Source organism: Stigmatopora nigra, chromosome 4 (assembly GCF_051989575.1).
Source record: "Stigmatopora nigra isolate UIUO_SnigA chromosome 4, RoL_Snig_1.1, whole genome shotgun sequence".
Lineage (NCBI taxonomy): Eukaryota > Metazoa > Chordata > Actinopteri > Syngnathiformes > Syngnathidae > Stigmatopora > Stigmatopora nigra.
In genome coordinates, this window is record NC_135511.1 from 14,103,292 (window position 1) to 14,126,489 (window position 23,198).

Genomic DNA, 23,198 nt, shown 5'->3' on the forward strand with positions numbered 1-23,198 from the left:
ATTTTTTTAAATATATATATTTCATTTGTGAAACGATTATTTTATATTATTTAATTTTCCCTATTTTATTTTCCATTATTATGATTAGTTTTCTTGTATTTCTTTATTAATTTAAGAAAAAACCTATACTTAGAAACTGCATTTGTATCTTCCAGATAGCGTGGACCTGATGAATCGGAATGGGACGCTGGTCAATTTAGAAAGCAATCAGCTGCGTGTGGATATGGCCAGCAGCCTATTGGCAGAGAGGCAGCTCTATGTCCTCCTTCAAGTGTGCCGTGAGTTCACTTCTCTATCTACAAAACCTATGTAAATAGACATACATAATTAGAATATGCGAAATCCCTTGGCAACTACAACCATGGACAGAAATTGTACTGCAACCAGGATCAAAACTATAATATACAATAGGGGTGCTCCACTCCAGTCAGATAAGTGCTTGGCAATAGACAATCATTTTTGACATGATCCTTCCCATGATGCATTTCAAGTAGAAACGAGAAAATGGCTTACTTTGTTGTCCTGGTCGGTATTCAATACGTAGTTCTGGGACACATACTTGGAGTACAGGTATTACTTGTAAAGGCAAGTACTTGTAGTACAAGTTATTGTAGGGAAAGAACACAAACCTGAATCACAAGTACACTTTGCACTTGTAATACAAGTACTATGTAACTTGTAGGACAAGAACAAGTGTATGACGTACTTTATGCATGTATGAGAGGATTAAAATCGACTTTTTTCTTGTTTTTTAGGAAATGATAATGACGAAGGCCTGAAGTATATTTCCCTTTTACAAAATGTTAGCCAATGTCATCCAGAATTTACAGGTAATCTCGCCTGACAATTAAACTATAAGAGAAAAATATATATTATGGAAAAATCTCTCAGAAATATGAAATTGTGTTGTTTTTTTCCAATTTTTTTGACTGGAGCAGAACCCCTGAGGAAAGTGTGCAACCCAGGCGAAGAGCAAGAAAAGAAAGTCAGCTCAGTGCGGAAAAGTCGAGTGAAAACAAAGACTGTTACCAGCAAAAACTTGAGCAAAAGCGACTGTCCAAAGTGATGGTACCTCTCAAAATGCAAGTGTCATATCCCAGGCTATCTAGGAACACCATCATAAATGTCCATGTCTTTCAAAAAAATAGCAATATGTCAGAATATCATCTGTTTTTAAAATGTCGCTGTGGCAAGAAAGCATTTCTCGTCAGTATTTCTTATTTTTTTTACCCTTTCATCAATCCCATCATTTTCAAAGGGACGAAATTGAATGGAAAAAGTCAAGTTTTTAAAGCATATTCATTTATTTTTAAGTATATTGACAACAGCAAGCGTCCTAATTATTTTATTCCATCTTAAAAACATCCTTCCCCAAGGCAGTAATAGCAAACTTAGCAAAGAATATTAAGAAGGTGGGCGAGAGGGTTGGACAGTGTGACGCAACGCTTGACGGTCATTCAACTAAAAGCAAAAGTTTTGGTTGTTCTGAATCTTGAAAGCTGGACGAATCGGCAAAAATGTCTGCCGGCCAATTTGAATCGTTGGAGACGACTTTGGAGACGTACATTCCCATAGATTACCTGGACGATGTCAAACGCATCTTGTATGGCAACGAGACCAAGTGAGTAGAAATTCAATTCACTTTCTAATTTTTTGTTCTTCTGCCTCCTACTACGTTCATGGTCAATAATTTATCCAGATGAGTGAAGCGGACTTTGGACACAGAGACACAAACTGTGATCTTTGCCCCCCATTTTGCAGAATGCAAACACAGCCTATTTAAAAAAAAAATACAATTTATTAGTTGTTGGATTCCATTTATATAGAAACTCAATTACTATCAAACTAATGACTTGCAGCACACAAACATTGAAAAATTTTGAATATTTTCAGCCAATTTTTCAAAGATTTTTGGGATAAATTCATTATACAACAAGGGAATTCATTTAAAGTTGTGTTTTTTTATAATCTGAATGCCTATTTATAAATCTGCAGCCTTTTTTCCAGAATAAACTGTTTAGAAAACAAACATCAATATTGTTATAGATATTTAACTGCAAAATTTAAGTCTGGCTGGAATTAGAAAAGAAAATATATTTAAAACTCAGATATTTTTAATTTCCGTTTTAAAATAGCCCTCTCCTATGGGGTTTAGGTCAGGGGAATTTGTTAACTAATTAAAGGAAACTGTTTTTTTCAGGACATTAGCTGAGTCAGCAGTTTTCTGTAATGGTGAAGCCGACTGAACCCGATTAGGAGACCATTCAAGGGCCTAAGAAACCTTTTTATATAATGTTCTCCACATTTTCAGGTTGCTAGACCTTCCATCAGGTGCAGTGGAGGCCGCACAAGAAGCTGACTTTGAGCTGAAAGGCTACAGGTTCGAAGCTAAAGAGGAGCAGCTCAGGCTTCCCAGAAGGATCCGAGTGGGACTTATCCAGAACCGGATTGTTCTGCCCACTGATGCGCCCATCCTAGACCAGGTCAGGGAATAAAAAGTAGAGAACCAGACTAAAATCACTTAAATGACCCAGAAAACTCTTCCGTCCTAACAGGTCAAAGCCATGCACAAGCGGATCGGGCAAATTGTGGAAGTGGCGGCCAAATGTGGCGTGAATATCGTCTGCTTTCAGGAAACTTGGAGTAAGTTTTGATCAGGAATTTATACGTCTTGATTGTTGTTTTTTAATTGAATTGATGTCATTGGCAGCCATGCCTTTTGCTTTTTGCACCCGTGAGAAAGAACCATGGACGGAATTTGCAGAGTCTGCTGAAAATGGAAATACCACACATTTCTGCCAGGAGGTGAGCAAAACACATTTATCACATATATGTATGTCCCAAAAGTATTGGGACAGAAAACAGAAAATCAATGCTACAAGTCATGCTTAATGAAGAATGGTTGGACTCTTCTTTCCAGTTGGCCCAAAAATACAACATGGTGATTATTTCTCCAATTCTGGAACGCGATGAATTGAATGACACTCTGTGGAACTCGGCGGTGGTGGTCTCTAACTCTGGAAAAGTGCTCGGAAAGAGCCGCAAGAATCATATCCCTAGAATTGGAGACTTCAATGAGGTTGGTCTACTCTTTCTATTCTACATTCGCATCTCCAATGTATACTTTTGGGGGGGAAAAATCCTTTTTTTTTTGCTCTTAGTCAACATATTACATGGAAGGGGACACCGGTCACACGGTATTCCAGACGCAATTTGGAAAGATAGCCATTAATATCTGCTATGGGCGCCATCACCCCCTGAACTGGTTTATGTACAGTATGAATGGAGCAGAGATTATCTTTAACCCTTCTGCTACTGTTGGTGCCTTAAGGTAGGCAACAGAATAATAATAATATCTGCAATTACAAATGTTCCTATTCAGTAATACTATACCAAATCTAGCAGCTAGACAAGTAGCTTTGGTTCTAGAATCTAGAGTCTAGACCCTAGGACCAGAGGCTACAATAACCAGTGTAACTGTAGAATTGAAAGTTATATTTGTTATCGTAGTTTACTAAATTGCCACAGTGTCAAAACTGTTAATAATATTAGTGTATATATATATTTTTTTTTATTCTAGTGAGCCGATGTGGTCTATTGAGGCCAGGAATGCAGCCATTGCCAACCACTGTTTTACCTGCGCTATCAATCGAGTTGGCACAGTAAGTGAGCACGACAAGGTAACTTTGTTTGGGGTTGATATGTGTTGACACACTTTGTCTTATGCAGGAACATTTCAAAAGTGAATTTACATCTGGAGATGGACAAAAAGGTACATTTAAAAGTTCTATTTTCAACATTATGCGGAAAATTTGAGATTGTAAAGGAGTTCAAACTACGAATACATCTTTTTATACTCTTACAAGTAAACAAATGTCATTGGAATTATGATTATTGTGTTTTTCTATAGTCTTGGATCATATACACAACAGTGTTTGACAGTTAATACTTAGACTGTACTGTTAATTTCTTTATATTTCCCCCATCATTTCTTTCCAACATTGTGATTTTGTCGATCAACCAAGCGGTTTTCAGTCTTTTTAGTCTTTAGATTGTCGAACTGTGAAGTGACTCTGTAAAATTAATTGTCTGAATTCACATCTTAACGAATGTATTTTGTTTTTGGTTGGTGTCTCCAGCTCACCACGACTTTGGCCACTTCTACGGATCGAGTTACGTAGCCGCTCCCGACGGAAGCCGCACACCTGGACTTTCTAGAACTCGGGATGGACTGCTGGTGGTGGACTTGGACCTCAACCTAAACCGTCAAATTAGTGACAAGTGGAGTTTTAAGGCAAAAGACTGCAAATTGGTGAGTAGCCATTGATAGAAAATGATTTTTACCCTTGTTTTTTTTGTTCTGTAGATGACTGGGCGTTACCCTGAGTATGCCGAAGCGCTCAGCAAGGCTGTAAAACACGATTTCCAGCCTCAAATAGTCAAGGAATAGACGAGACAAAATATGGGAGTCATCATTTTTTATGTTGCAACTCAAATTTACATAACCGTAATGAAAAAAAAACCCATTAAATTAATACATATATGACAGCATCCATAAAAACTGCTTATTATCATTATAAGGCAAAATTGAATTACCTGAGACTTTCAAAGCTCAACTAGTTTCCCTGTTGCAATAATCACGTTACCAAAATGTGACATTTTGCAAAAAAACAAAAACTGTTGACTTGAAAAAACAAAAAATGAATAAAATTACATTACTTCCTGAAAACACCTCATCTAGGTCTGGTGTAACCACAGAGGGTGTTTTATTATTATTATTTTTATTTCATACTTCTCTCAAGTTCATCAAAAGTTATTCTTTAAAAAAAAAAAATCTGAGTGTATGTCCATAGTAAAATGTTCTTCTGGTCTCAAAAAACAAAGCATTAAAAATGGAAAAAGTTGTTTTCACGTGAGCAGCTCAACTCATTAGCACCAACGGGAGTGAGGGGATGGCGATATGGATCACATCAAGTCTTCTTATTTAATTGTGATAGTGTTCATTCTTCAAAGTAAAGTCCAAAAGTGTCTCTCAGCTGCTCTTAAAGATGAAGAGGATGTCCTCGTCTGTCCCGTAGCTCCGCCGAGCCTCTTCAAAGTTACCGACGGTGGTGCAGCACACCCCTGCAGGAGAAAACACACACACAACATAAGGTTGGTCCTCCAATAATGACGTATTTTCCGACATTGCTAATGTTAGCTTCTTTTATCTTAGCAAGATGCTTGAAAAATTGCAAAACGTATCATGCTGCACATGTTCCATTCAGTTCTAATGCTAATGTTAGCTTTAACGTCAACTCTATTTTAAGGCCGGACCATTTTAGATATAATAAGATTTTTTTTATAAATGGCTTAAAAGAATTGGATCAAAAGCCCTGAATATATTTTATAGATCTAAAACTGTTTATTTTAGCTTTTTAAAATATATTTTTGGATTTTACAATGATTTTTGAACTAAAAACACAGAAAAAAATGGATTAAAAAAATATAATTATTGATATAAAAGGGGGGAAATCAGGAAATTTAATATACAGATTTGCATGTAATTGCAAATACAAAAGTATCACATTACTCACGGTCAGAATATGCAGGGTTGTTGTAGAGAATGCATCCGGTGGTCCTGTTGAAGCCACGTAGAACCACAAAATGTCCCTGATACTCTGGTTTCCGGCAGAAACACTTCTGACCCACGGGAAGGAAGCAGCAGTATTTGACGGGTGCGGAACAAAGTTCACACGCCAAGATGACGGCGTTAACCAGCACGATGGCTACGTGGCTCTCCTCCAGGTGAGACTCGATTTCCTCAATGCTCACAGAGCTGCGGGATTAGAAAGCTCTGCAGTGATTTGTGACAGTCGGCCATTTGTTTGTTTTTTATATTCATCAGTGCCCACCATTTCTTAACCACCACACCGTTGTTCTCCGCCTTGAGGAAAAGATCGTTGACTCGGTCTTCTTCGCTATCAAAGTGCTTCTTATAAAAGGACTGCGAGGGAGAGCGGAAACATCAGGTATGGAAATGATGGGAAATGTCATAGTTGAAATGGTACCTGACTCCGAAAGCCCTTATCGACTCCCAGCGTCTGTGTGTAAAAGCAATGCTTGATTCCTAGATGGCACATGAGGTAGGCCAGGTCAATCGTCCACACGCTTTCAGTCATTTTCAGCTCCCAGCATGCTCTCTGAAAATGCTCGTCACTGATTGGGTGCAAGTACCTGCCAGGCCAAAAATGCACTTGCTCTGTTATACACGTAATGAAACTACAATTGGAATACTAATACCTAGTACCCACCGATTATTGGATGCATTTTACTACACTGGTTACAGTTCAGTGATAAATTTGTATAGATTAATACACGTGAGTACAGATTTTTTTTACCATCGGCTCTATATGATAGGCATGCTTTTTCATAGTTTTTTAAAATAGAATTGAGAATGCAGTTGCTAAAAAAATCTACCAGAGAAAAACTACAACTAGTTTTGAATTCTTCACCCTAAACTTGATCAATCTGATGATTTATGAATGAATCAATTTGTTTGTTTCATGTAATTTAGTTAAAACAGCTGACAGACCTAACGCAACAGTAAGTATATTACAATAACACAGTACAATAGTATTGCAGTACTACTTAAAACGTTTTCCTCATTTCACTAACATAATATATACACTTAATTTAATATAATGCTTACTTGAGTACCATCCTGGAGCATGCTAAACCACAATCCCAGTGGTACAGCTGCTGAATGACAGGCACATTCAATAGGACGGCATCATCTGGTAGGAAGAAAACATACTATAGTATAGTACATACGTTGTGCCCCATATTGGGGGTCGTCGTCGTCGCCGGTTTGTTGACATCTTTCGATGTCACTCACCTGTCATTCTGCTGACGTCCCTCGAATGCAAACCACCAACTAGCTTCCCAGATTCAAGATTTGTTCTTTACAATTGCCTTTTAACCGCTGGATTTTTCCATTTTGGAATTCTTCTCAAAAGAAGAATCCTCCTCAAGCGAGATTATATGGAGCAGCAGCCCAATAGTATTAAAATCGTCGTTCTCAAAACGTAAACTGATTTTAACGCTAACTTATGGGCTTGTAATAATAATTCAATATACAAAATAGAAAAACACGAAAACACGCATGTACCACGCAAAAAAGATGGAAAAATTGGAGCGACGATTCCTTAATTGGGAGTTTTCTGACTTTCCGTAGCGTTTCTTATTCGGTTTCTCTTAAGTAGTGACAAGCAAAGGCTATGCACATACCGCCACCTAGCGAGCCACTGTGGTACGGATATACGTTTCACACTAGACAAAAATATACAGAAACGTAATATATTATGATTTTAACGGTAACAAATCGCAAGTAATTGTCATTAAATTCGTAGCTTCTGTGAAATTGCATTATTTTTAAAAAGCATGAGCGCATTTTCCTACCAAAAAACAATTTACTCAAAAGGTCTGACATTCCATTCATTAAATTTAAGAGAGGCATTTGGTATTCGTTTTCACATATATTTGTATACACATTATTTGTACACATTAAAGGAAAAAGAGAAAGGGTGTATAAATACGGTGTATATATAATATACATAATGGCACAATAATGTTTCTGTGTTAGATATGATCGCTAAAATTTACATTGCGGCACTGAGTGCAAAATGATGGCATCAACAATATGATGATATTAACAATATATAAAGAGTTTAAGAACTGGGAGGTTTTTAAAAAAAACATACAGTACCACTTTGAACCCCGATAAACAGGCGTTAAAATGTAAAACTACGGCACAATGGACGATAGCCAAAGTCCCTTTTTATATAAATTCAATGTTGTATGTTTGGGATTATACAGTTTGTTTCGCTTCGATTGGCATTATAGGCACATTCAAAAATAATTAGTAGAGGTTTTGTAAGAAGAAATGGCGAATCACATTAATATTTTTTTAACAAAGTATTTTTTTAAATCAAGTTGATTAACCAATGTGAAAAATTGAGGCATATTAGTTGTAATTTTCTTGACTTTTTTGCTACCTATGTAGTGTAAATATCAATTACATACAAAAGAAATACTGAATGTACATTTTTTTTCCTGCAATATCCTTATCGCTTTCAAATCCTTTACTGCCATTAACATCAATTCAATTTTAACAGGGAATGCTTGAATTGAGGATGACAGCTGACAACCCAACCATCAAATTGGATTAAACGTCTATCAGCGACGCCGTTTTTCGTCTCCTAAACCTTAAAAAAGTCAATTTCCCATAGTACTTCTCCTTCAAGTCTGTCTCGAAATTATTGGAGTGGAGCAAAAATCGTGCTGGCTTCCCTCATTGGCGTTTTCCAAGCTGTTCTTGCCATGGATCTGTTTGAGATGCTTGCGTAGCACGGGCTTGTGTGCAAACATCATGTCGCAGTAGTTACAACGATGAGGCTTGTCTCCACTGTGAAGGTTGAGGTGATCCAGCAAGGAGCACTTCTGCGTGAAGGTCTTGCCACAGATCTTGCAATGGAAGGGTTTGATACCCGCATGGACGCGCATGTGTCGGTGCAAATTGCCCTTTTGCGTGAAGGTCTTGCCACACAGGAGGCACATGAATAGCTTGTGCATCTTCAAGTGGTTGGCGTATTTTTCCAGTTGACGGAAGACTCGGCTGCATTTGGGACACTGGTGGTACCACTGGAGGGGTTTGTCGTAGTTGCGCTGATGCACGCTGGGTTTCACGGGGTCGGCCAAGTCGTCTTGCAACTTTGGGGGCGCGTAGGTTTCGCTCCCGCGACTGTCTACAGTTGAATTAATAAGGGAGTGTTGGGGTTCGGGTGAGTGGAGGGCGGCTGGAGGGCTGCCGGGAAATTTGGCGTCTACGGTTTCCACTTTCACGGTGCTTATGTTGTTATGGACTGGTTGGGCGTCCAGGATCTGTGGCGGGGATTTAGGTTGGATGAGGACGTCGTAGTCGTCGCTGCTGATGCTGATATCTTCCCCGACGGCCGATTGGACGCCGCACAGCTCTCTCGGAGTGTCCTCTCTGTCAACTTCTAGTTTGTGAGGAGCCTGTGGCTTGATGAATTTGTTGAGTGCCTCCGTGCACTGTTCAACAATGTGGTCCATTTGGAGAAAGCTGGCAACAGTCAGGTAATTGACTAGTTCCAGTTCAGGAAATTCCAATTGGCCTGTGTAGCAGGAGAGTAGCAGATGCTGGCCTACTTTGGCTTCCTGGATCATGGAGATCTGGACTTCTGTGGAGTCCTGCTGTAGGGTGAACTGGTCTCTGAGGAAGGATGATCCTGCGGCAAATACCACTTTGTGACCGGGGACTGTCAGCTGGTTGATGCGGATGGTGACGTCGCAGAAACGGCGTTGATGTCGAAGGAGATTCATTTTTTGTAGCATGGAGTCTCCAAATGTGGCAAAGTGGAACTGCAGGATCACCTGGTTTTGGTCCATTGTGAACAACAGTGGACCTGTTGGAGATAACAGTCATTCTTTTTGGTTTTCAGATTGCAAATTATGAATAGGGGTATTAGACAGAGACAACAGTAGTAAACTGTTGAATTTATTTTAACTGAGAGGCTGCGAGCATCTATTGTCGTCAATGGCAACAATCAAAGACAGTCCTCCTAGTTTAAATGAATTATTTGTCCATTATTGTCCATAGCATGCATTGTGGTAATTTTGGATCGCTTTCTTGTCAATTTTAGGTTACCTACATGTCACTACGTATCTGCTTTATTTCTTTTGAAGCAAGTGTTTTTTATTATAAAATGTACAGATCTGACAAAAAAGAGTCATACTTTTGCGATCCTTCATTTTCAGCAGTTTTATTATGTACATTCTGTGAATCTGATTAATTTATTGGCTGTTTATTTCATTAAATTTGCTATTTTTGTCATTGGGAATTAGTTTTTTTGTATTGAAAAAAGCCCATTTTCCGTTAGAAGTAAACTTGCCTTGTAAAGAAAAAGAAATATTAGGGACACCTAAATTATACAGTAAATAGACGATGTTTAATGAACATGTCTACAGGCTTATAAACGTGTATATAACGACTTGCAATAATTGACAGCGCAATCACAAAAGACCAATTCAGGCTACATGCTAACGATGAGTTCCGTGCGCGGTTCTTTATCCGTTTATCCGAAACTACTGTTTTTACAGCACACTGCCTTTCTCGTTAGTAATGTGTTGGATATTTGAATTATGGAGACACTCACTGTGGTACTTTAGGATTGTAGCCTCGTAAACACAATGCTTTTCCAAGCCCCGTTTCCACTGTTATTACGGCAAATTTTGGGGGTCAATGTTTACTGACCACAGCGCCCCCGACTGCATTGGAGTAAAATAGCAAAAAAGCAAAAAAGGCAGTTTATGTCGTTTTATTGAGTATTGATTGTTTATGAACAATGACAGTTTATTGATTTTAAATAAGAATTACGACAGTTACAAGTTTCATTGATAAATAGAAAATAATATGAATTCATGTATTTTTCCCATTCATTTCCATTATCATATGGATGCTCCAGAGTACAGTCAGAGAAAATATTACAACAATATGGATGAAAGGTAGTTCAATGAGATACAATTGATGATGAATTCATTTCTAAAGTGTACAAAATGAGAGTCACGTTTTCTTGAAAAACCTGGAAAAGATTCAAAAATAGATTAAGTTTGCATATTAAAGTCCAGCAAAATAAACAAATTGACACACAACTAACTTGATTTCAAGTCACTAACAAAAGTCAATATCAGAACCCTAGCTATTACCAACGTTCCCTCTAAGCCGCGCAACTGCAAATGCGCAATTGCGCACTGGTCGCACACTTTCTGCGCACAAGAAAATCTATCCAGCGCAGGTGTCCAATCCATCATTGCACACAATGCAATCACTCTTAGCCAATCAAAGCATTGACCGTACTTGCGCATGTGGCAAAATCTAACTCACCTACGTCATCATCACGTCGACTCCCCAAACCAGCGTTAAATACAACTGTGCATATTTTTAAGTCCAAATATCTTCTGGAATATGTGCAAATAGAAGAACAAGCGTTGAAACTGCGGGACATCTATTTTTTTTCGAGTAAGAAAGTTCTGTTCTGCATAACATGCAGTGAATGTAAAGTTGTGAACGAATTTTCCAATGGAAAAACAGGGACTCATTGGAGCCATACTACTAAAGACAGACGTGGAAGAATAGGGTAAGTCAAATTTGTGCAAATTCTAGTGCCATTTATTAAGATGTTTTATGTATGGGTATTAATAAGTAAATGTTATGGCTAGATCATTTATGGGTAGGAAAAATACAAATGGTGATGGCAGCAGTGATACTGGTTGTATGTGGATATAGTGGGCACTTCTGATGGTATTCACACTGGTTAGTGTACTCAGGTAGGTTATGTGTATGCCTAGTTACTTCAATAATTAGAGGGAACATTGGCTATTACTGTAAAAAATAAATAAACCTTAAAAGACACACCTCAGAATTCTACATAAATACTTGAGTAAATATGTCATCTTAAATCAAATTATCTTACCGAGTGTAAGCCAGTCCAAGCAATACTATTAATGCAATTAGTCCTACTGAGGCAGCAGCACACAGCGATGAAATCGTCACAAAGTAGGATGTACCTAAAAAAAATGTTAAAAAATACAAAATTATTCAAAACTAAATGATAGACAACTAATAACAACTCTCATGCGTACTTTGCTGCTTTTCCATCGCCTATCTGTGACTCTTTCAAATTATTTCATTTAATTAAAATACTAATATTATATAACCCTAACCCTAACAATAAAAACATGAATAGTATCTATAAACATTGCATAATTTTGGCAAAGTAATAAATACCTGTTACTTTAGCCCAGAGGACGCACAGGCTCTTTGAGTCCTACAAGAAAAAAAATGGATTAATTTTGAGTCTAAATCCACACAATTCCACTATTTTATAGTTCCATTTACCTTTTTCCACTGACTCACAGCCCTCAGGATGACATAGTAGTTCCTGCCTTTCTCAAGAGGAGCATTAAAAAAGCCTCCATAATGGAAACCATCTCCCACGGTAAACTCTATCTCTGGTCCTACATGGCTAACTCGCATCTGGGCTACAATTTGTCCCTGCGAGGATGCACTTTTGCCCAAAGACTCCTCATTCATAGGAGAGGAACAGTCAAACACCGTCATTTGCTCGACAGGGAGTACAAAAACTTGGTAGAAACTAACAAGAGAGAAAAAAAAAGAACATCAGTTTCCATATCCAGTTTTCCAAAAGCCGCCAAATATTATAGCTCAGGTCGGTTATTACCTTATTGGGTCAAGAGTATTTGCTGTTCTCTTCAACCTCAGAGTTGGTACTGAAGTGTCATATTCTCTGTAGTGGACATCTGGTACCGCAGGTACTGTCAAATGGTGACAAAATGCAGTGTCGGAATAAATTTGTAGAGTATGAGGAGTGTAAATGGGCCTCTGAGAGGCCATTAATCCACCATGACAGTCTTTTCAATTGTAAATGAAAAATTATGTTGGAGTTGGACCAATGTGAGGTCATGAATAACCTACAGATCATTCATTTTCTGAAACGTTTATCCTCACAAGGGGTGCTAGAGTCTATCCCAGCTAATTACGAGCACCAGGCGGAGGACACCTTGAATCGGTGACCAGCCAATCACAGGGCACAAGGAAATGGAGAACCATGTTTTTTTTTAGTTTTTAAATCTGAAACTCTTACTGAACTACAACAGGAGCAGTTTTGCTGACTAACCAATCAGTGATACCTGTCAAACTGGTGTTAATGGTGGTGATGGCTGTGAATCCAGAAGACAACGCGGTGATGGAGACACTGTAGTTTGTGGCTGGAAGCAGTTTCAGGCAGACCTCCAATGAGTCTGCCTTGGAGCTTACCATTTGTCTCCTTTTTTCAAGGAAAGTCTTTTGATAGTCTCTAGATCCAGTGTATATAACCTAAGGTTACCAAAAAAAAATCCCAATTTATTCTCTTTGGAGGTGGGGTCGATTTCCTTTTGGATTTTTTGTATTACCCTGTACATCTCGGTTTCCTCTTCAGACTTTTCTGCTCTCCACTGCAAACATTTTTCATTTGAAACAAGGAGGTGATGAATGGGCGGCTTGGATTCTAAAAGCAATATGATCACTTTTTGAATATCTGCGACAATGCAATCATTTATGGAGATTTTATAGCCAATTTCCAGGACTCACCAATGCATTTGAGCGTAGCTAACCGCCAAACACCAGAGCTTCCACATACGGAGACGTTGTCACCCCTCCGCCAATGATAGCCGTTGACACAACGATAGGTCACCACACTTCCCATTTGCCAGGCTATTTCGGAATGGGCGAGGAGCGGAGCCGGGCCACAAATTGCTGGGAAAACAATAACAGATAACAGAACAAGTTTGCCAAATTTTATATTCTGAAGCCAATCCCAATTGAAAGAATGTCAAAATTAAATATTTTTTGGTCTAATACTTACCATTAAATAGTTTACATGTGAAAAGTGAATTATTAGAACTACTCCTAATGCAGTACATTTCACTTTAATAGTATAAAACACATAACATGAACATTAAATTATGAACTGAGTCCTAGAATAAAAACTGTGGCCTACATAGTATTACTTTGTGTTATTTTTTTTTTGTATTTGATTAGAAAAGAGCATGGATGTGAGTAAATGATACCTTGGCAGTTTAATGACACGTTTTCCCATTCGCCTGACGTTAGACATGTAGAAATATTATCTCCACCATCCTGGTAAAATCCATCCATGCACTCATACAGCACCACACTGCCAGGTTTAGTAGAGTTGTTCCACAGGAGGTTAGTATATGGAAGAATTTGTGGGGGTCCACATGTTATTTCTGAGGAATTAGTCAAGACAAAAGCATATTAAGCAAAAGGCCCAAATCTGCATATTGTAATCCCAGAGAGTAACAATATGCAGTTAGGTTTTTCACTAAATTAAAGTGACGTATATTGTGAAATTTGACACTACTGTACAAATACTAGGTTCACTTTAAGTGTTGCACCTTCACACCAAAGATCAATTTCCCCCCAAAGTCCATTCTTTCCACACACTGAGAAGTTCCTTCCGCTCCTTGCGTAATATCCTTCATTACATTCGTAAATAACCGCACTGCCAACATGTGACGTGCCATCCCATCGCCTTTGAGTATTTGGGATGAAAACAGGATCCTGACATTGCATTTCTATAACAAAAAAAACAGCAAAAACATCAAATCCCACCAATTAAGCCAAATCCCGCTGGCCATTTCCATTTATTTCGATCCTTTCCGACAAGATTATCACCTTGACAGAGAAAAGATGGCGTATCCCAGTCCCCATTGTCGCCGCATACAGTTTTATTCCTTTTTCCCACACTGTAATATCCAGATTGGCATTGATAAACAACCTGAGAGCCCACCGTGGTGATGTGATCCCACAACAAGATGGCGTGCGAGATCTCAGGCGGAGAACCGCAGTCAATTTCTACACAAATGGACAACATTATTTGACATCTTCTGGCAAAGTTGAAGACCAAAGTCCATTTCTGTGGACTGTCATTACCTTTGCAGGAAATGTTTGTCTCTGTCCAGTTACCATCAAGTTTGCACCTTGATACGCCATTGCCCTCGCTTTGATTAAATCCGGGTTTACAAAAATAGTTAACCACACTTCCAGGAGTGGAAATGCCATTCCAAATATGTCCAGTGTGTGGCACTTTATGAGGATTTCCACATAATATTTCTAGGAAGTTACACACAAAATGCTTTAAAAAGTAAATGTACTGCACCATACAATTGTATAAAAGCTATATTTGCATGAGTAATTGGCATCATTTTCAGTTCAAGTTGTGCTAAAAAGCAATAAAGCCAAAATTGGTAGAAAGATGGACTCTCTAAAAAAGTTTTAAAAAAGTCGCTATAGATAGAAGTTAGCCCTTGGCTATAATCTTGCATATTTACACATGTTAATTAGCATGAATTTGAATATGTTCATTAATATGTGCTGTCCCGTATTAAATAAACAAATCCTAAAATCTTACATTTAATCTACAGTAAACGCACAACATGAATTGCAATCACAATCATCGAAAAAATTCAAAGCCAAACTTTGACCGCAAGCCGCATGTATTTGTTAGCATTTGTGAGCAAAGTGGCTAGTCCTTGTTTCAAACACACATCAGCGTTAAATATTCAGTCCAACGACTCAAATTTCTTTCCATCTCACTTACATTCTCACTTTTTTTTTTTTAAAAGTATATTATTACCATCACAGATCATGGTGGTCCTACTCCAAAGCCCATCAGCCCCACACTGCGAGGTGTTGGTTCCACTCCTCCACCGAAATCCTTGGTCACACTCAAACATTGCCATGCTTCCAAATACCGTCCCCGTTGTGGATCTCAGAACCGAGTCCTGCTGCGAAGTGGGCTGGCCACAGTCCACCACTAAATCGGAAAAAAACCATTAAAACTTTCCCCACCACTTAAGTTCAGATCACGCGTCCCACCTTGACAAGACGTCTGGTCTTTCCCGGGTCGAAAAGGCTCCGTCCCATTCTGGACTCGATAACCCAGATGACAACTACAGTCAAAACTGCCATCTAGATTCCTGCATTGGCCTCCTTCGCCGCAAAGACCCTCAACCAAACACTCGTCAATATCTGTAGGACAAAAACTATCAAATTGTATGTACATTTAGTCAACATCTCGCTGTTTCTGAGAAGAAACTGACCTTGGCAGTGGGTTCCATCATTTGGAATAAAAACAGGCATATTGTTGGACGCCATATATCCAATCAGACAGTTGCAGTAGTAGCTGCCATATGTATTGTGGCATGTGGTGTGTTGCCCACAGATCTTGGTGGCTCCTATCTGGCACTCATCTTTATCTAGATGTAATAAAAATATTTTTTTATGAACTGCTAATCTTCACGGGGGTGTCGGAGCCTATTCCAGCTAACCAGGGAGGGGACACCCTGAATCGGTGGCCAGCCAATCACAGGGCATGAGGAGATGAAGGGCAACCAATCATACCTAGGGGCAATTTAGAGTGTCCCACTAGCCTACATGCATGTTTTTAGGATGTGGGGAGGAAACCGGAGTACCCGGAGAAAACCCATGCAAGCCTGGGTAGAACATGCAAACTCTACATAGTGAGGACCCACCTGGGATCCAAACCCTCGACCCCAGAATAGTTTGAGGTATTCAGGCACCAATACTTACTATGACAGTTAACTTCTAATTTGGTTAATATTTAAATATAAACATATTGTATTTAGCAATAACGAAAATAAGCAATATTTTTCAAGCTAACACTGGGGTTTTTACATTTTCAGGGCAAACAGTTAAATGAAATGTATAATTTCTTAGGAGTCATATTCTGTACCTTGGCAAAATGTTCTTCCATTTCCAACATAACCATATTTGCAATTACAAACTTTTCCAGAGTTATCAGGTTTGTCATCGCATGTGGCATTGTCGTGACAGCTGGCGCACACGTCCAGAATATTTGCAAAAACAGGCGTCACTGCGAGAAAAAAAAGCACTTTATATACATATCAAAAAGGTACTTCATATGATAAATAACCATTTTCGTCTGCAAATACTTACCTGAAGCCAAACAAAAAATAAGAACCACAAACACCCGCGTTCCATCCATCTTCTTCTTAACCTCCTTACTCTTGTTTTCACTGCGTGGGAAAGTCACCGTTACCTCAACTTCTTCTTTTACTTCCAACCTTAACGTTGACAGCACTCTAAGGAAACTATTATGCATATTTAAGATAACTAAAGCTGAAATCATGCTAAGAGGAAAATATTTTCAAATGTCAACAGTATTATTTTAGCTTTGTGGTTTCATGTGAAATGCTGATAAATTCCGTCACCCTTTCACATTCTCGCTATGTGGCAACGTATTACATCATTTTGTATTATTGTGACAGACCTGTGAAACTAAAAAATGATTTCCCTTTTTTGTTAAAAATCAAACATGTTCAAAATCAAAGGAAATAACCAAATAGAAGAATAAATTAGTGAACTTTACCTGATAATTTTGGGAATTAAAGACACAGCAGCCGTCACCCACTTCACATTTTAGCTAATGGGTGTGTTAAGAAAACAGGCTTTGCCATTGTGACAGGGTTTGGGGGGGCTTGGCGGGGGTCCGTTAATGTACAGTGGGAAGGGGAGATAAGTTCTATCGACTCTTATCTCTCAATTCAGTTGAGTTGGCCTAACTGGTGTCTGTCACTCAAATTAGTTGCTCAATGCCTACAACAGGGTCGCCTGCTTTAGAATGATAAACGATGCTATCAAGAAAATTCTACAAATACATAAACAAGACTGACAAGATTTATTTACAGCTGTGTAGTTGACCTCTTGAAATGGAATCATAACCTGGGATGTTCAAAATTGACTTGAATATGTATATAGGAATACATATTTTAATAATTGGAGTGAAAAAAAGTCTATGTAAAAGTGTGTTTTTCAACTGAGGGCCTAATTTTATACACCACTTACTCAGTTAAAAAAAATCTGTATCATATAGTACAATAATCGAATGATAAGGCCAAGAAACTATATGATGATTAATTTTCATTTTCAGGGACAAGGTGGTCCATAATTCAACTGAAAAACAGTAATTTAGAATGATTAACATAGCATATGGTTGAATTAAATACACAATATCAACATCTTAATGACCAAAACCAAATTATTGATTTTTTTTCAGGAGAAAAAAAATCCTAATGCATTTTCTATTAAAATAAATAGGCAATTATTTTTTTTAAACTACTGTATATGTTGAAGATATCCCAAAAAACACCAGTGGGAATCGAACCCAGACCTCACGCATTAAAGTTAAGAACCGCATACATAAAAAAATGACCTTTAAAAAAAAAAAAAAAGACTCAGAAATGCCCTTTTATGGACTTTAGTCCTATTTTTCCCCAAGGACAGTTCCACGACACCCTTCCTAATTCTGTTGATTATAGAATAGAGCAGGTGCAGCAGTGTTTATCTCCAGAAGGGCGCTCAAACTCGGGTCCCTGACCGTCCAGTTGCGAAAATCCCCCCTTACAGTCATACGTCGAGACCCTTGAAGTGGAAAGCAATCTTCCACAAACCAGATCCGCGGCGTTCCCGTCCATGACCGTCAAATTATGGACGGTTTTCTCTCGGAGGGACATGTCGCCATCCTCCTCGTCATCGATCAGTACAAAATCTTTCAAATAAACCATTGTCGTCCCGTGGACATTGAGACACTCTCTTGGTTCCTCCAAGGCGTGCCCGTCGCCATAGTTCAGCGTTGAGGTATCTGTTGGGGTCTCTGGGGGGTCTATGGAGTGGTCTTCTAGACCTGAGTAGGCCTGGGTGCTAGAATCAATGGTCCATAAGGAGAGTCTTTGGGTACTGGAATCTCTCATTGTGAACTTGAGATCAATGCTGTTGCATGATGACGTGTCTTTGAGGGTGAACTGCTCCTTGGTGGTGTCTTTGGCGTGGACATTTTCCGGGTGCATCTTGAAAGACACTTTCGAGAGCCGTCTTTTTCTAGCGTATTCATCTACTTGATGCTCCAGAAAGAAAAATCAAGTTGAAATTAGTTATGATGTTGTTTGGTGTGGTTGTAAAGAGAAATTGAGCAGGCGGAAGAAAAATGTCATCATTTGGACAATAGTAAGTTGTGTGACAGAGCACAAGACTGACCTTCTTTCACTTGACTGACTCGTAGTAAGCATGACAGAATCAGGACTCCATGAATAAATGATGGAGAACATGTACATGTTCAAGCTTGCTCATCCAATGTGCTTTTGGCTGAAAAGCAATGGGAACAATAGAATAGATTTCAACACTAAGTCTCCTTTGTCTTACAATTCATTGCAAGTAGCTCGCTGCTTAAGTCAGAAAACTTTGTGAGGATATTTATCGTTTGGAGCACAGCAAAAAATCTTGCAGTTAAAAAACAAGGTCTTATTCACAATAAAATATTTCTAAATTCTTTCAAAAATGATAGACGAGGAAGTTATTGTCTCTGATCTCAATAGTACAACTTCAATATCCAACGCACTATACATCACCAATACAGTATTCCATAGAATAATGATCTTTTGACATCTAGTTAAGAAACAACAATCAAAACAAAAACATGACATTTTCCCTTACCAGGATCTTCCCAGCAGCTTCTGTAGAACCCCTCCAAACCCCATAAAAAATAATCACATGGCATAGGAGGGAGAATATTGTGCGGCGCTTGAGGCAGATGAAAGATGAACATCACTTTGTAGTCCAGGCAACACTGATCCACTACTGTACCCGCCCTCACCACATCCCATTAAGACCCCCTTCCCTACACACACACACACACACACACACACACATTGCTTAACTCCCTGGCATTGACCACATCAGTCTGTAATTAACATATATTTTTAGTTCTGTTATTATCAGAATTGCAGCTTTCTCTATACTATTTAAACAAGAAAATGTGTTCTTGTGGCAGTATGCAATAATTTCAGGAAATGTTAGGAAAGTGCAGGAAAGCATGAAAATCCATTTATTTCCCCTTCTACAGAGTGGAGGTGTTTCAATAAATAATCGTGTCTTACATACATGAAAAATGCAAACGGCATTATGTGAAGGATCAAATATTCAAATGCTTCCCATCCAACATGAAATGAGCTCTATATTAAATTAGTCAAGCATGTCATGAAATGAGAACACTTTATTTGCTGTTATATTGTTTTTTTTTTTTAGAAGAAGTATTAATATTAGGGCAAAAACACCATGTCTGATATTGTAATTGGATATAATCATTGGGATTGTCGTTTTCAAGATGTGAAAGCCAAAACGTATATTTATTCTTTATGTGAAATGTAGAAGAGGAACTAATGACTAAGGCAATGAATTTGGAATTAGCTTTTTTTTTGTGGTTTTAAAGTTTTATTCCAACGCAAAAGTGTCAGACTCAAGTTGGTTCGCGGGCCGCTTTAACGTCAACTTGATTTCACGGGCCATTTTAGATATAATATTTAGATTTTTTTATTTTTTATAAATGGATTAAAAGAACTGGATTAAAATCCCTAACATTTTAATCAGGTCTTAGATATCATTCCCACTAAGTGAAACTGCCTGCCTCCAAATTTCTCCATCCGGAAGCCGAGGCGTCCGTCCTCCGACGGACATCTCCAAAATGAAAGCGTCACTTTGCCCGGCGCCAACAAACGTTCCTTAAACTGGGCCGTGACATTCAGTGGGGCTGTAATGACTCCAACCCCTGTAAACATAAAAACAATGTCAGTAACAGAAGTGATGACAACTTAGCAACGTAACGGCAAGGCTCCAAAAGTACCATTGTGCTTTTCTATTTCTGCCAAGCAGACAGACAACATCCACAAACTTGAAATGGCTCGTAACTTGAAGCCAAAAAAACTGCTTGGCAGATAGAAAATCCAATGATCCAAGAAAGACAAAGCACGAGGAGGGCCGGCACTTAATGGAACTCTGATCTCCACTTTTTTCAAATGTTCCTCTTCATCCTTTAGACCTGCTAAACCATATCAGTGAAATTTAAAAGGGAAATTGTCAGAATGTCAGTTGTGGGTTAACGGATAACTTACAATAATTTCCATTTTCTCCTTCAGACTTGACAGCGCCTTGCTGATTGTTTTCAGAGAGTAATGTCAGGGTACTCTCCCACACCAGGCTCTCAAACCGGGAAGTAGCAGACAGCAAAATGTCCACCTCCACGCCGACGTCCACCGTCCTGTACACGAGGACTTGAACTTGCAAGGTAAACGGCCCTTTCTTCAACTCGTCAATCGGCTGATGGGTTTTAATGCTCTGACGCACACAAACCAGACCTAGAGCAGTTTCCCATAAAACATATTGACTTTGAGAGCGAATGTTCATATTTCGGTGCCACTGACAGGGTTAGACGTCCAATCTATTTAACCGAATGGGTTGGATGTCTATCACTTTCAATGGCAGGTCATCCAAATTCTGGGATTAAAAACACAATGTAGGAAATTTAATCATTGCTCCAATGAGTTTATTAGGATTCATAAAGAGTGGTTAGTGCGTCGGGCTCACAGCTCTGGGGTCCTGGGTTCAAATCCAGGTCGGCCCACCTGATTAGAGTTTTCACGTTCCCCTCAGGCTTGCGTGGGTTTTCTCCGGGTACTCCGGTTACCTCCCACATTCCAAAAACATGCATGGTAGGCTGATTGGACACTCTAAATTGCCCCTAGGTATAAGTGTTAGCATGAATGGTTGGGTGTCCCCAGCTGGGATAGGCTCCAGCACCCCCTGCGACCCTAGTGGGGATAAAGCGGTTCAGATAATGAGAGATAAAGACTGGAATAATGAATTATTAATTACCAATTGGGCTCAGGTGGAAGTTGCGATCAGTAATGGTCATAAGCAGAAGAATATTGCAAAGATTCTCAGGGAAACAAAGAGGAATGTCTCTGTATTCGCTGTCTGGATAGTCCCAACCATAACCAGCAACACTGCAAAATTTCCTCAAAAGCTTTTTGTCCAACCTGTAAATGGGATGAATGCATTTTTTTTATCTTAGTTTTATAGTGTTGTTATTTGTGGAACTGTAAATCTTACCTGCATCCGCTTAGGGCATAAATAACGTCGCATTGTTTCGTATATTGGGGTTTATATAGGCGTCCTTTTCTCCGACTAATAGCTTTGCTCATGTATTTCAGAAACAAATAGGAAATTCTAGGAAGTCTACCGAAGCTAAACTTTTTTCTTTGCAGTAATTTGTGAGAACAGTAGAAGTGCGCGTATGTGAAATATATGGAGAATAAAGATAGGGAAGTTAATACTATATAACTCTGAAAGTTTTTCATTGTTTTTCCACTTTTGCATTGTTTATATATGGCAATAAAGGAAGTAAGTTGGGTTCATTTACGGCAATTGTAAAGGGACAAACAACAAAATGCGAAAGGGATATTGACTTTATTAGGAAATTTGAAAAGCAAAGAACTTAAAATCACAATTATGTCAAATGTAGTGCCAAAAAATAACTATAGAATTCTGTACAAAAAACATTTTTATTATTCATTTGCAACGCCAATGTATATTACACGCATGTTGACACGTCACATCTTTTCCTCTTGGTCCTTTTCTTTTCTCATCCGAATAGCAGCAACAATACGATACAAACAGAATTCACTGCGATCAAAGGCACTGCAAGAAAACAAAAATATGTCATTTGTATGAACTGTAGTGGTCAATAATGGCGAAGCTCACCTCTCATAACAGTCCGAACAGATCGAATCAGGTTCATCAGCTGAGCTTTGATCCCTGGTTCATCACCAAATCCGCCAACGCCCTGGTCCACTCCCCATCCAACTAAAAAACAAACATAAATCCACAATAGTGTCATCTTCGTATTTGAAAATATAACCAGGTCTAAATGCTAATTGTGGGGCTGCTAGCCACGTTGCTAACATTAGCAGAACAAACGACAAAACGTGATTTTTAGTGTCTAAATGTTACGTAAAGTCACCATGACATACTTCGACTTAGAAATCGTTCTTCGTGTAGTACAGCTACAGAATTCACGCATAAAATTGCGGCTTGAAGGAGTGTATAGAGAGTAAAAGCCATGTTAACTCAATGTCTAGTTGGCAAGACTATTTACGTTTGACGTCTGCTATGGTAGCCGAGGAGGCAGAAAAAAAATATTGCAAACCGCGTTATTAAAATGCTGGATATAGACAACTTCCTACTGTTCTAAGTAAACCAACATTTACTTCCACCACAGAAACATGAGTCATGAGATTAAAAACTTTATTATTAGTGTTTTATTAAGTCTGCATAATATCCCCCACGCCTGAGATGCTAATGATCATAGAAAAAAATACTCTAAATACCGCCCCCTACTGGTAAATACTGTACTGACTGCTTTGCAAAAAAAGAAAATTGTTAAATACACATACTGTATACTACTATCTTGTGTTTTGTATGTATGGTCCACATCATCTTTAGTAATGTATGGTTTAACAATCCTGTTGCAGGCCATAGATAAAATGACGTAACACCAGAACCTCCAAACAGATGGCGTATGTTCCCAAATCCAAATGTCACGAGGTATGTACACTCAAAATACAATCACTGGTGCCTCAAGGTGAACATTTTCACATCAAGGGGTTGCAGGTAAGGGGGG

General features: G+C 38.7%; 7 protein-coding genes and 2 long non-coding RNA genes across 14 annotated transcripts; 3 read left to right on the forward strand and 6 right to left on the reverse strand.

Moving 5' to 3' along the window:
- The first annotated feature begins 153 nt into the window (after nt 1-153).
- Nucleotides 154-1,200, forward strand: LOC144196100 (uncharacterized). Its single transcript, XR_013326211.1, has 3 exons — nt 154-278; nt 756-830; nt 939-1,200. It is a non-coding gene; the product is annotated as an uncharacterized LOC144196100 (long non-coding RNA).
- A 233-nt stretch (nt 1,201-1,433) lies between these two features.
- Nucleotides 1,434-4,736, forward strand: LOC144195990 (beta-ureidopropionase-like). The gene is made up of 10 exons (XM_077715951.1): nt 1,434-1,621; nt 2,312-2,483; nt 2,556-2,643; nt 2,711-2,805; nt 2,921-3,079; nt 3,162-3,331; nt 3,581-3,662; nt 3,730-3,772; nt 4,140-4,294; nt 4,367-4,736. Exons 1-10 carry the CDS (start codon nt 1,518-1,520, stop codon nt 4,448-4,450), a joined length of 1,152 nt encoding a protein of 383 aa, XP_077572077.1. The 5' UTR covers nt 1,434-1,517; the 3' UTR covers nt 4,451-4,736.
- Nucleotides 4,462-7,280, reverse strand: LOC144195991 (protein GUCD1-like). The gene is made up of 6 exons (XM_077715952.1): nt 6,878-7,280; nt 6,692-6,776; nt 6,051-6,216; nt 5,895-5,986; nt 5,577-5,818; nt 4,462-5,124 (listed from the first exon to the last, which is right to left on the reverse strand). The coding sequence occupies exons 1-6, from the start codon at nt 6,882-6,884 to the stop codon at nt 5,033-5,035; spliced, it is 684 nt and encodes a 227-aa protein (XP_077572078.1). The 5' UTR covers nt 6,885-7,280; the 3' UTR covers nt 4,462-5,032.
- A 293-nt stretch (nt 7,281-7,573) lies between these two features.
- LOC144195929 (zinc finger and BTB domain-containing protein 26-like) lies at nt 7,574-10,306 on the reverse strand. Its single transcript, XM_077715822.1, has 2 exons — nt 10,218-10,306; nt 7,574-9,467 (listed from the first exon to the last, which is right to left on the reverse strand). Exon 2 carries the CDS (start codon nt 9,448-9,450, stop codon nt 8,281-8,283), a length of 1,170 nt encoding a protein of 389 aa, XP_077571948.1. The 5' UTR covers nt 9,451-9,467; nt 10,218-10,306; the 3' UTR covers nt 7,574-8,280.
- A 57-nt stretch (nt 10,307-10,363) lies between these two features.
- LOC144195928 (sushi domain-containing protein 1-like) lies at nt 10,364-17,122 on the reverse strand. 4 transcript variants are annotated; one of them, XM_077715819.1, is made up of 16 exons: nt 17,058-17,122; nt 16,625-16,704; nt 16,401-16,541; nt 15,748-15,903; nt 15,524-15,676; nt 15,282-15,461; nt 14,579-14,758; nt 14,321-14,500; nt 14,041-14,220; nt 13,693-13,872; nt 13,214-13,378; nt 12,303-12,396; nt 11,960-12,215; nt 11,849-11,888; nt 11,535-11,628; nt 10,364-10,643 (listed from the first exon to the last, which is right to left on the reverse strand). In XM_077715819.1, exons 2-16 carry the CDS (start codon nt 16,671-16,673, stop codon nt 10,625-10,627), a joined length of 2,067 nt encoding a protein of 688 aa, XP_077571945.1. In that variant the 5' UTR covers nt 16,674-16,704; nt 17,058-17,122; the 3' UTR covers nt 10,364-10,624. The 4 variants fall into 4 exon arrangements, with proteins under 4 accessions (XP_077571945.1, XP_077571944.1, XP_077571943.1 ...); XM_077715818.1 differs by having other exon boundaries at nt 16,625-16,779; nt 17,058-17,096; XM_077715817.1 differs by lacking the exon at nt 17,058-17,122 and having other exon boundaries at nt 16,625-17,017.
- On the forward strand, nt 10,965-23,186 carry LOC144195931 (uncharacterized). Its single transcript, XR_013326187.1, has 3 exons — nt 10,965-11,198; nt 20,656-20,804; nt 23,050-23,186. It is a non-coding gene; the product is annotated as an uncharacterized LOC144195931 (long non-coding RNA).
- On the reverse strand, nt 17,612-19,313 carry LOC144195819 (uncharacterized). 2 transcript variants are annotated; one of them, XM_077715666.1, is made up of 3 exons: nt 19,178-19,313; nt 18,722-18,829; nt 17,612-18,578 (listed from the first exon to the last, which is right to left on the reverse strand). In XM_077715666.1, the coding sequence occupies exon 3, from the start codon at nt 18,532-18,534 to the stop codon at nt 18,001-18,003; it is 534 nt and encodes a 177-aa protein (XP_077571792.1). In that variant the 5' UTR covers nt 18,535-18,578; nt 18,722-18,829; nt 19,178-19,313; the 3' UTR covers nt 17,612-18,000. The 2 variants fall into 2 exon arrangements, with proteins under 2 accessions (XP_077571792.1, XP_077571791.1); XM_077715665.1 differs by having other exon boundaries at nt 17,612-18,588.
- On the reverse strand, nt 19,764-21,796 carry LOC144195930 (uncharacterized). 2 transcript variants are annotated; one of them, XM_077715824.1, is made up of 5 exons: nt 21,629-21,796; nt 21,392-21,555; nt 20,632-20,874; nt 20,364-20,558; nt 19,764-20,288 (listed from the first exon to the last, which is right to left on the reverse strand). In XM_077715824.1, the coding sequence occupies exons 1-5, from the start codon at nt 21,718-21,720 to the stop codon at nt 20,107-20,109; spliced, it is 876 nt and encodes a 291-aa protein (XP_077571950.1). In that variant the 5' UTR covers nt 21,721-21,796; the 3' UTR covers nt 19,764-20,106. The 2 variants fall into 2 exon arrangements, with proteins under 2 accessions (XP_077571950.1, XP_077571949.1); XM_077715823.1 differs by having other exon boundaries at nt 20,364-20,561.
- Nucleotides 21,967-22,716, reverse strand: LOC144195667 (immediate early response 3-interacting protein 1). Its single transcript, XM_077715460.1, has 3 exons — nt 22,549-22,716; nt 22,280-22,381; nt 21,967-22,216 (listed from the first exon to the last, which is right to left on the reverse strand). Exons 1-3 carry the CDS (start codon nt 22,637-22,639, stop codon nt 22,161-22,163), a joined length of 249 nt encoding a protein of 82 aa, XP_077571586.1. The 5' UTR covers nt 22,640-22,716; the 3' UTR covers nt 21,967-22,160.
- Nucleotides 23,187-23,198: the final 12 nt, after the last annotated feature.